General features: G+C 38.6%; 1 protein-coding gene across 4 annotated transcripts in view; it reads right to left on the bottom strand.

Annotated features, from left to right (window-relative positions):
• banp (BTG3 associated nuclear protein) overlaps positions 1 to 12,509 on the bottom strand; it is a 77,183-nt gene that overhangs the window by 62,709 nt on the left and 1,965 nt on the right. Inside the window, exons 2-9 of one of the 4 annotated variants that reach the window (XM_062035972.1) lie at positions 8,942 to 9,020; positions 8,719 to 8,831; positions 8,414 to 8,613; positions 7,920 to 8,000; positions 7,168 to 7,340; positions 4,381 to 4,620; positions 3,235 to 3,369; positions 396 to 517 (exon numbers count right to left, since the gene is read on the bottom strand). In XM_062035972.1, the coding sequence (XP_061891956.1) occupies positions 396 to 517; positions 3,235 to 3,369; positions 4,381 to 4,620; positions 7,168 to 7,340; positions 7,920 to 8,000; positions 8,414 to 8,613; positions 8,719 to 8,831; positions 8,942 to 9,011 (1,134 nt within the window). In that variant the 5' untranslated portion in view covers positions 9,012 to 9,020. Of the gene's footprint in view, positions 1 to 395; positions 518 to 3,210; positions 3,370 to 4,380; positions 4,621 to 7,167; positions 7,341 to 7,919; positions 8,001 to 8,413; positions 8,614 to 8,718; positions 8,832 to 8,941; positions 9,021 to 12,509 lie in introns of all 4 variants that reach the window. The other 3 variants (XM_062035970.1, XM_062035971.1, XM_062035973.1) reach the window with 3 other exon arrangements.

Raw genomic sequence — 12,509 nt, 5'->3', positions numbered from 1 at the left:
CCTTAAACCTGTCTGCATACATTCTCAAGATACTTCATTTTCACTAAAAACTTTTTAGCGTGGTTTGACTATTTGGAGATACTCTAGGTGCACCAATAAGAAAAGGATAATTAGTACCAGACACTTCCTGTTTGTCAGCCCACCCATTATGTCATAATGGTCTGATTACAAATTAACTCAAACAGCTGTAGAAGTTATCCCAGAGCAACCCCTTCTTTTAATGTTAAGGATATAGAAGATTTCTGCTTCGTTGTGTTGCGCAGCCTAATCCCTTTATGCACACTACAAATATGCACTTCACCATTTACAAGACAGTAAACTTCATGCAGAGTTCGCTTCTTCTTGGAAAATAACCAATCTAGAGAAATAGCTAGGGACAAACGCTTGATACTCACCACTTGAACTTGTCCATCCTCGCCAATATGATGGAACTGGACCTGCTGATTGGCCAACGCATAGTGCAACGTCTGCTGGGTGGCTGTTTCTATGTGGGTGGCTTCTTCTGCGAGGCCTCCCTCTGATCCAGAGCAGAAACACTACATTACAAGGGTGTTTGTGTGTTCAGTGGGGGTGGGTCAAGATTTAGGTGAACCTGATTTAAGCACACAGGAGCATATACATTACTGTATATTAGATGCTTCCTTTCCCACTTGAGGCAAAATCATCTAAAGAATTGGCAACACAAACCCTTTTAAACTTTTATAAAACACTCGACCATCTGTGAACAAGGCTGTGTTTATACTGTGCATGTGCATCAGACATTTACAAACAACAGGGATTCCTGATCTTGTCATCCAAACTCCAGGCCTCAGTCTAAACACTCCACCAAAAGTCTGACACCCTTGCTGGATCTGTGATATGACCCAAGAAAATGCTACACAAGTTCACATATAAAAAAAACAGGGTAGACAGTAACTGAAGTCTGCCAACCAGCTATAAAATAAACACAATCATATCTACTCTCTAATACAAATGTGAAACAATTAAAGAGCATTTGCTCTCAGAAATGAATGAAGCAGTTTATGGTAATTTTTTCATAACAAACCAAGTTTTCTGGTTCAGTGCCAAGAGTCAATATTAATATTTGGGGTATAAATATGTTTAAAACAGGAAGGGCAGCACTGTGAAGAATGTAGTCTGCCTCAGTAAAAAGGTTTGCGGCTAGGAGACCCAGAGTGTAACAAGCGGTAGAAAATGGATTAGAAAGGACAGATTTTTAAAAATAATAATAGAAAATATATATATCTACATATATACTTTTTTTTTTTAACTTGGGAATTCCCGCGGGCCGGAATTTGGATGCTGGCGGCCCGCGGGCCTTAGTTTGGGGACCACTGGTCTATATGCTTCAGTTACGAGATAAAACTGGCAATCGGTAGTGGGTGTGTGTGTGGCCGGGATAGGCTCCAGCATCCCTGTGACCCTTAACAGGATGATGAGCAAAGAAAATGGATGAACAAATCCATTCGTGTGTTTTTTTCCCGTTAAAGGTCTCCCATTTTTAATTATTATGGTCATACATTGATAAAAGTAAATAACCTGTACTACTGCAGTTTGCCAGAAGAGGAAGCGTTTCCAGAGGACGTGTGGAAACATTCTGCTTTACTGCTAGTTTTTGCTAGAATGGTGTTGAATTGCCTCTTTTCTTCTAATATGTAATTGGATTAGAGGGTGTATCATGTCAGCATATCTTGTGCATGTGTCATAATAAACTGCAGTATTTGTATTTTGATTTTTAAGGCATGTGTGGCCTGAAAATACATGGCCTCACCAACTACCCCTAGTGTGTGCTCACAGGATATTTGGGTTTCCTCTGCAGTCCTACTTTCCCTCAATAGAGGTGAGAGGTGATGTTTCACAGGGAGTGAAGGAGAGCATGCATTGTGTGCTGATTGCAACCACCTGCAACATCACGCATTGTATGTGAAACTTCCTAAAATAACTCTAAAGTAAGTGTATAATATACAATTAATGAATAAAGTACTTATTTCGGTGGAACTGTAGGAGAAAAAATTAAGCATTTTAATCATTTGGTGAAATGTATCCAACAATTACCGAAGTAAGCAGTTGGTATTTTTTTTCTTTTTCTCCTGTCCAGCTTCTCAGGCAAATCATATTGTTGATGCAGATGCCCATATCGGCTGTACAAATTTACTTCACAAAAGAGAAGTGTGGGGTACTTCTCTTGTTGCCTTATACGTATTTGACTTTATTAAATGTATTTATATTATCATTTGGTGCAGCCGGGCCGGAGCAGGAGGGGATAGAAAGACAAAATAAGGAAGACAGAGGGGGAAATTGTGGGGACAAGAGGGGGACAAGACAGAGAGACAAAAACAACAACAGCAAACACAACAATAACAACAACAATAGAGCAACATCAGCAAATACAATATGTACAAATATGATGGTACAAGTGATAGCAAAGAAGCAGTTAGTAAAATAAGTAATAAAACAGAAATGAAAATTACACTAAAAATGGAGCAATACAAATACCATATATACGTAATGATAACTAGAGATACAAAAGAAAGCAGAAAAATGGAGGGGAAGAAAGAGAAGCCAGCTATATTAACCTTGTAGATTGTTATAGTAACAATAGGTTAAGCTTTGTCAGTGTGCCATGTGTTACCCAGTTTACCCTAGGGTAACAACGTTAATTTATGTTTGATGAAACGTGATTATATGAATGAGTGTATGTATGTATATGTACAGTATGTGTATATGTTTGTTTGTACAGTGAATGTATATGTACAGTATGTATACGGTATATGTATGTTTGTACAGTGAATGTATATGTACATGTATGTGTATATGTATGTTTGTTACAGTGAATGTGCGTGTGGATGTACGAACTTTGAGTATGTATGTACTGTATTTGTGTATGTATGTGGAGCGTAGGTACCTATGTATGTATGTATGTATATATGTATGTATGTATGTAAGCAGTTGGTAATTATACTTGGGTATGTTATATTATAAAGGAATTTTCTATTTATTGTCTATTCTGAAACATGTGCCACTATACTGATCTTACTTATTACTTTTACCACAATTAGATAGGGAAAAGAAGGTTGTGAAATATTACATGTTAATCTGTATTTCATACGGTTAATGTCTGGTGCAATGCAGAATGAGTGATCGCATTAAAGAAAAGATATTGTGAAACTTTACGGCCCTGTTTAAACAACCACATCATTTGTACATTACCTGAGCCTGAAACATGAGGCGTACGTTTAGAGAAGCTCTTGACGGCCAGACTCTGACCACGCTGCTTGCGTCTCCAGGCAGTGCGACATTTTGAGTCAATGCTTTGCTTGATGCGATACCAGTCTGACTCTGAGATGTCAAATTTGTGGAACAAGTGGCCTGCGGAGAAGCGAAAGAAGTCTGAGTTCATCTTAAACTGCTTACACATTGGAATATTCTTATTTAATGCTGAAATGAATTGAATAGCTGCAATCTGAAATTACTTTGTGACAGCGTCACAAATAAAGGGCACCAGAATACACAAAGCACATGATAGAACGAGATGCACAAAAAAGTAATTTGATTAGTGCAAGGACATGTAACCACTTGATGAAGGAGCGCAACAGCCGTTGATGGCTGTCTCGCGAAGCCCAATGAACTGATCAAGTAATTTACAACTCAATTCTACACAAATTTATCACTCAGCCAAAGCCTGGGGTAGAAAAATGAGAGGGGGGAAACTGAGGGTTATCTGCAGACATGTCATATGGGAGAAGGCTGCCCTTCCACACTCAATTGGACAAGTACAAACAGGAAAAACAAGTGCTCTTTCATTCCTTTTTTTTTGAGGAAAATTAAGTGATTCATTCAACCGGCTATGCTTCAGTTCTAATGCAGTCTTGTATCCCCTCACTAATCTGATTTGGACTCTATATGCATGTGCAAAATACACTATGTAGCTACAGGACAGAAACAGCAATCAAAGAGCCCAGTGAATTAAGAGTGTCTCTTCTTGGATCATTTTCCAGACATGTGCTTGTCATTTAAAGTCTGGTATGTTATAAAATGTGTTGCACATTACGCTTGTGTGCAATGATGAATGTATGTTGTTGTAACCCACCATGGGAATAGAGACTGCAGCCTATTTCTGAGTTCTATTCAATGATGCTTTGTAATGGCAGGAGATAAAATATTGGAAGTTTTCAGAGTTCATTTATGGATTCAAGGGGCAAGGAGTTAATCCCTGGGCGATTTAAGGTTTACACATATTACTTTGATATACAGTACAGTAATCTGTACATGCAATAGTCATAAAAAAGGTCTGCAATTGGGTCACTGTAAAGTCTTCAAATAGTAGCACAAGCATATCTTCTAAAATGAGGAACATTTTAAAAGTTACATTGGACTCACATCGAATGCCATAAATCATGAGTGGATCCAGCTGCTTCTTGCCATGTTTGCCTTGACCAGACAGATTAGACATGGCCTGGACCTCCCGATGGAAAAGGTAGTCCAGCAGTGTCAAAGCCATTTTTTCTGCTGTGCGGCAGTTTGAGGTGATATGGAGCATGTCAGCTGGCGAGACTGGGCAGCGAACCCGCATCTCTGGGTTCGTCTCATCGCCTAACCATGTGCCCCCAGGGTAGTCATCTGAAACCATATAAACACTTATTCAAACTCAAGATTTACTGTGTGAACAACTTCAGTCATTCAGGGTGGAACATTTTAATCCTTCCACTGTATTAATGACAAACATCTTTACTGATAAAACTGCAAAGCGCCTAATACAACAGCACACCCATCTGGCAAAACAGGGGAAGTGCGAGAATTGAAAAGCAAATTGTTTCACCCTGGTAAAAACAACAACATTGAGAGCCACAAAATGTGTTGAATATAAGACACAGTTTTAAACTTAAAACATAAATATGATTTAAAATTTAATGGATAATAGTCTGCATGTGAAGACCACCTATCACAAATAGTGCATTATGCACAAGCAACTAAGTAAACCTACTGAAATAATGAATGCAGTGTTACTCAAAGAGAGACAGGAGTCAATGTCCATATTTCATTCTCTCGTGATTAATAACATTAAAAGGAGTGTACAGAGCAAGAGCCCAATCTTAAAGCAAACATTTGCAATCTCCAATCCCTCAAATGGCACAGCATCAAGAACTATCATTCATCTGGAGATGGGGCTCAAGATTACTTTGACAAAACAGTTGACTAGAACTAGAATTAGAAGTTACAGCTACAAACGCCAGGTAAAACACGGCTGAATCCAGATGTCCTGTCAACTACTGCCCATCCTCTGAGACATCTGATCCCCTCACAAAGGAAACGTATTTTGTTGTCAAACCAATCACTATTATAGGTCTTTTTGAAAAGGATGTGGGCCAAAAAAAAAGGAAATAACCGTGTGGCTGTTACCAACAGGCCCAGAAGCCTAGTTGTATCAGTGCATGTGCTTTCAATATAGTGCCAGGTATAGCTGTAGAAGACAGGTAAAATATAATAAACTATCCACCTTAACAATACCTGACCTTTTTCTGGTTTGTGATTTTATCTATATTTACTGACATTATAGGTATAATGAAATGAAAAGCAATGCTTTGTGTATGGATAATAAAAAAGGATGTTATGGTAGAACTAACAGAGGATTCATATATAATCATTACAGTCCATATTAAAGAGCTAACGATATTTAGTGTATGCAATCCAGGAGATTTGATTTAATGAATGTAAAAAGGTGGGAGATTTATGACAAACTAATAAATGGGAGAACCAGAGTACAGAAGGGCAAGATACGGTCGCATCTTAAGGGAAACGAGAGACTTGACAGCTATGTGTAATGACCCGGAACTTATGAGTTTTAGAATTTCAGGATTTCACATGTATGTGAAGCTGTAAACATGCACAGGCTGAGTCCTGATTGATTATTGGATCAGAGATGAGTGACGATGGCTGCAAATATGTGGATGTGCTTTTCATTGGTATTGCGGAATTTGCCGCCAAAAATAACCTGTTCAAGTAATAAAGAGATTATTGATCAATCATGTCCTCGTCATCCTTTGAATGTCCAGGGAAAGGCTTCAGTATTTTATATTAGTGGTATAACTGTACAGGATTCTGGCTCTGTTTTGCTACATTTTTTGGGTGTTAAGGGAGAAACCTTTATTCCTCTTAAAGTTTTTTCTTAATTGTACTTGTCAGCAAACACTGTATTCTGAAGTAAACAAAGAATCACTGATGTAAAGACTTTTATTAAAAGTTAACAGTTACTCAACAATGCTTTTAAATGGTAAATTGCCACTTACCAGTGGTTTGGCTTTAAGACGCACCATCTCTTCTTAATGGTGACCCAAATTGCAGGGTTTTTGTTTTTTACTTAAAATAGCTTATAGTTAATAAAAACACATTAAAGTGAAGTTTGAATTTGAGCTACAGTAGTTTAAAATATTGTCTTCCATCACAAAAAAAAGTTTAATAATTTCAGGAACAATATTTTTTATCCAAAGAGTCAACAATTATTTGAACAAAAAGTGTGAGTCTTTATTCGTTTATTCGTACATGCTAAATCTGAGTTAAATTACAGCAAACATAAACAGAAAGTCTAATTCAAAAGTATTTACTTAAAAATGTTTTTTTCTTCTTCTGATTAACTCAGTAGGTAAATGTATTTCCCCAGTATAGTCAACGGTGCCCGCAGTACACATTGTGGGCGGAATATTCCTATGCAACAACTGATCTGCCTGAAAACGGTGAGACACTGTCTCTCTCGAGGTGCATTTGAATGAAGCTGCTGCTTTTTTTATTTTGTCTTTCAACTTCTATGCTAGTGCTGGTCATTATTCCTTTTTCTCCTGGGCTCCAATTACAACAATATGACAGGGACGAGGCACGGAGATTGAAGATTACATTGTGGGGAAGGCTTTTTGTGACCCTGTACAGGCACACCCCCGCAAACACACAAGTGTGGTTCATAAAGCGCATTGTCCGGTGCAGGCTGGACTCATTTTACCGCCTACCGTTGCATCCCTATTAAATATCCACACAAAAATATTACTATCTGGGAAATGTTTAACTTTACCAAGGATGTTGGTGGACAAAGGAAATGTATGTGGGTCTCCTGCAGAATCCAGTGGGCAGCTCTGACATTTGAATTTCATTGGGCTCGTCTAAAGTGAAAAGTCTTACCCTCAGAATTGAGTGTGATGAGCGTGACATTCTGTCCATTTTGTGCATTGTTCGGATTTCCTCCATTGGAAACAGAGTCACTGGCCTCTGAGCCACTATCCTGTTCCTCCTGACTCTCCTCGGGGGCTGGCACCTTCACCAGGATTGTGTTTTGTCGCTTCTTAGCCACTGTGCTGCAAAGAAAACCCCATGCAGGACAAAAATGCATATTGTTATAGAAGGACAAACATGCATATTGTTATTAACAGTGGCCAAATTAGGTATGGGGATTCACAACACTTCGTGAGTGTGATGATGACCATAGAACAGGAAATGTATTATGCTATAGTGACAGAAAATGGTGCAGATGTCTCTGTCCAGGCTGCTCATTACAATATGGCTACAGCGACGATAAAAGTTCGGAAAAAAGATTACGGAATCTAGAGAGTAACTTCCGCTGTATTTAGTCTTAATGGGAAGAGTTCCCACCTACCAGGTATACACATTAAACCTCTCCTAAAAAGTATTAGTGATTATGTAACTCGTTTTAGGTTGTTGCAGTACCACAGTCAACTCGCCTTGAAAAAGCCTACATTTCTGTCTCAATATGACAGCAAGTTGTGTGTATTACCGGTTAGTTTCTGGTAAAATACAACGGAAAAATTATCGAAGCTCTCAAAAGATGATCAGGACTGACAACAGTAAAACTGTTTCTTCACAAAAAATCATTTACCAGCAGGCTTTAATGCAGCAAGAGACTAAAAGCAACTCACTTGCTGAGCAGATTTTCCAATGAAGGGTCTTCTTGCTTCATGGGTTCACTGCCCACAATCACATTTGTTTGAGGAACAACACTGAGGGGGATGCGAGAGACAAGCGTTCAATTGATACATTTGACTTACATTTAATTAAGCTCCTTTTCTAAAAATCATATTTATCCTGGTCAGTTTTTACTCTAAAGCAGGGATCCCAGGGATGACTTTTTGACTCAGAGGCAACATAAGAGCATAAGAATTTGTATTTTTGAATATTCTGCTAAAATAGACAATGAACAGGTTATCTGTCTACAACTGGACGTAGCAAGATGCCGCTGACCCACCAGTGTAATGTCCAAGCCTTAAAGAAAGAGTTACTTGCCCTTCAGACTTACATAAGAAATGTGATCAAATAGAGCAATATTCCCAATGCATCATTTATGCAGCACTAAAAATACCTAAAGCCTAATACAGATAAATTGGTCTGAAATCTGCGAGCACATGATTCTTACCAGCGCACTTTGTTCCATGTCTGAGTGGCCCCCTGAGGTGACCCTGCAACCATTGGAACCTGGATAGGATTTTTTGCATAATTCATTATGCTATCCAGCCTTTGTGTTAGAGCCTTGCAAGTGGTGTCCACAGACTGCAGCTTGGATTCAATTACTTCCAATCGCTGGTTGACCGATGTTGTGAATGAGACCATCATATTCTGGCAAGAAAGTTTTTCAAATATGTGAGCGAATGCCTCCCAAAGTGTCACATTGTAAAAATAAAAGGGTTTAGGATTACACCCAAGGGAGAAAAGCTTAAATACCTTAATATAAGATATGTCCTGGTTGTTGCCATAGTTTTCCTGACTGTTGCTGAATTTTCTCTTTTTCTTCTGAGGATTCTCTTCATTTTGTCCATGATTGTCCAGCATGTCTGCTATGACACAAGTACACACTCTTTAGCCAAACAGAGGCAAGACCGATGTTTATATGACATCTTTTAACATAAAATAACAATACTTTTGTAATTTTTCCATTGATTCTCACCTGCAGGGCCCTCCGGGCTTAAGTCCTCCACTGTTATTTGCACAATTTCCTCCAGTTCCTCTTCTGACATAGCTCAGATCTAGAATAAGTGAAACCTCTCCCTTTACTACACTATTATAAATAAGATATTGAAAATGATACCATTTTTTTTTAATATTTATATTTTCAGAATTCCAGGAATGTTCTAGGTTGCAAGGGATATTAGGCACAGTAATTGAGGAGAAAATCGGGGAACTGATTAAATTAATGTACAGTATATTAAAGCATTTGTATTTAACACAAACTGTTGAGTTTCATATAAAATATGCTTACAAGTCCTAATGTTTATTTAAATAAATCGTACTTTCACACACAAAATACAGTATATTCACCATAAAGTGGAAAGTGCCCATCTTAAGGAAAGTTCAAGGAAATGTTTTGATAAATTTACTACTCCTATACATTAAGATTGTTTTTTGTGCATTAATATTAATCAGACATGCACCTTGAGAGTATCTGATGTAACATACGGTAAGTCTCTCACATGTATGTAAATTGGGGCCATTTCCGGCCTCTTGCTTCATACACTGGCACAACATTGAGAGAATATTGTACAAAACCCAAAACCAGTGAAGTTAGCACATTGTGTAAATTGTAAATAAAAACAGATACAATGATTTGCAAATGCTTTTCAACCTACATTCAATTGAATACACTGCAAACACAAGATAGTTAATGTTCGAACTGGTAAACTTTGTTATTTTTTGCAAATATTAGCTCATTTGGCATTTGGTGCCTGCAACATGTTTCGAAAAAGCTTACACAAGTGCCAAAAAAGACTAAGAAATTTGAGGAATGCTCATCATACTTATTTGGAACATCCCACAGGTGAACAGGCTAATTGGGAACAGGTGGGTGCCATGATTGGTATAAAAGCAGCTTCCATGAAATGCTCAGTAATTCACAAACAAGGATGGGGCGAGGGTCACCACTTTGTGAACAAATGCGTGAGCAAATTGTCCAACAGTTAAAGAACAACATTTCACAACAAGCTATTGCAAGGATTTAGGGATTTCACCATCTACGGTCCGTAATATCGTCAAAACGTTCAGAAAATCTGGAGAAATCACTGCACGTAAGCGGCAAGGCCAAAAACCAACATTGAATGCCCGTGACCTTTGATCCCTCAGGCAGTATTGCATGAAAAACCGACATCAGTGTGTAAAGGATATCATTGCATGGGTTCAGGAACACTTCGGAAAACCACTGTCAGTAACTACCGTTTGTCGCTACATCTGTAAGTGCAAGTTAAAACTCTATGCAAAGCGAAAGCCATTTTTCAACAACACCCAGAAATGCCGTCGGCTTCGCTGGGCCCGAGCTCATCTAAGATGGACTGAAGCAAAGTGGAAAAGTGTTCTGTGGTCTGACGAGTCCACATTTCAAATTTTTGGGGGAAACTGTGGACTTCGTGTCCTCCAGACCAAAGAGGAAAAGAACCATCCGGACTTGTTATAGGCGCAAAGTTCAAAAGTGTATTAGTGCCCAAGGCATGGGTAACACACACATCTGTGAAGGCACCATTAATGCTGAAAGGTACATACAGGTTTTGGGGCAACATACGTTGCCATCAAAGCAACGTTTTTTTCATGGACGTCCCTGCTTATTTCAGCAAGACAATGCCAAGCCACATTCTGCACGTGTTACAACAGCGTGGCTTTGTAGTAAAAGAGTATGGGTACTAGACTGTGAAAATGTGTGGCCCATTATGAAGCATAAAATACGACAACGGAGACCCTGGACTGTTGAACAACTTAAACTGTACATCAAGCAAGAACGGCAAAGAATTCCACCTGAAAAGCTTCAACATTTGGTCTCCTCAGTTCCCAAACGTTCACTGAGTGTTGTTCAAAGGAAAGGCCATGTAACAGTGGTAAAAATGCCCCTGTGCCAACTTTTTTGCAATGTGTTGCTGCCGTTAAATTCTAAGTTAATGATTATTTGCAAAAAAAAAATTGTGTTTCTCAGTTAGAACATTAAAATATCTTGTCTTTGCAGTGTATTCAATTGAATATAAGTTGAAAAAGATTTGCAAATCATTGTACTGTTTTTATTTATGAATTACACAACTGCGTGGGTTCCCTCCAGCTACCTCCCACCTCCAAAGACATGCACCTGGGGATAGGTTGATTGACACTAAAGTTGGCCCTACTGTGTGAATGTGAGTGTGAATGTTGTTTGTCTATCTGTGTTGGCCCTGTGATGAGGTGGCGACTTGTCCAGGGTGTACCCCGCCTTCCGCCCATGTGCAGCCGAGATGGGCTCCAGCACCCACATCGACCCCGAAATAGATGCATGGATGGATGTATAGAAATTACCAAAGTAGGGCAATATTATATCTTATTTTGAATGTGCTTGTTACTACATTATACACACCTACAGCATGTATGTAAAACGTTGATGGAAGTTTTGGGATATTTTTAGAGCACTGTATAGGTGGAATAGAGCGAATCCCTTTACCTCAATTGTTAGCTGACTTGTGCTCGCATAATTGTCGGAATACAAGCAATACCGTACAACCTGAGAGAGGACACTAAGGAGAACAACATATACCGTCCCTCTTCGCCTGATGAAACGATATAGACAGCGGCAGGAGTCAACCCATGTAATTAATCCTGCTTTTGATCGGCAACACAAAATTGGCCCTAGTGTGTGAATGTGAGTGTGAATGTTGTCTGTCTATCTGTGTGGCCCTGTGATGAGGTGGCGACTTGTCCAGGGTGTACCCCGCCTGCCGCCCGAATGCAGCTGAGATAGGCTCCAGCGACATCAAAAGGGACAAGCGGTAGAAAATGGATGGACAACGTGCCAACTTCACTGGTTTTGGGTTTTGTATGTTACCTCTATCACAAACAACACACATGTTTAGATAAAAGTAATTATAAAAACACAGTTGGCATATGACATTATGAGAATTGCATTAACAATGAAAGCGGTAGAAAAATGGATCGTTATTATTTATATAACAGCCAAGAAATTAGCACCACTACATTTCACGACACAGGTGTCAAACTCAAGGCCCGGGGGCCAGTTCTGGCCCACCAAATCATTTTATGTGGCCCGCGAAAGTCAGGAAAAAATGGGTTTCAATAAAATACTTTTTTTTTTTTTTACTAAATGCATTCGTTCTTTCCATTATGACAGAAAAAAAAATGCATATTTTAAACTTTAATATCTGATCATGCCAATTATATAATATACTGTATTGCAAAACTATTTTTGTGAGATAAAAACAAATAGATAAATATCTGCTTGTCATCTTTGTTTATGGTTTTAAAGCAAGTTATACATTTTAAAAAAAATAATCAAATGCATATGCATTTCGATTGCTCATGATTAATCACAGGTTATTACCCTCATGCATAATGTAAATTAATTTGAAAAAAAGCAGCCATTACTGCGATGTGGCCCTCAATGAAAATGTGTTTTGACACCCCCGTTTGACAACATTAATTTACAACCGCATTACCTCAACATTCTAACATGGACTCAATTTATTTATCTAGATCAGTGGTTCTTAACCTGGGTT

Source organism: Entelurus aequoreus, linkage group LG24, assembly GCF_033978785.1.
Source record: "Entelurus aequoreus isolate RoL-2023_Sb linkage group LG24, RoL_Eaeq_v1.1, whole genome shotgun sequence".
NCBI classification, from domain to species: Eukaryota; Metazoa; Chordata; class Actinopteri; order Syngnathiformes; family Syngnathidae; genus Entelurus; species Entelurus aequoreus.
This window is presented reverse-complemented; position numbering and strand designations above follow the sequence as displayed.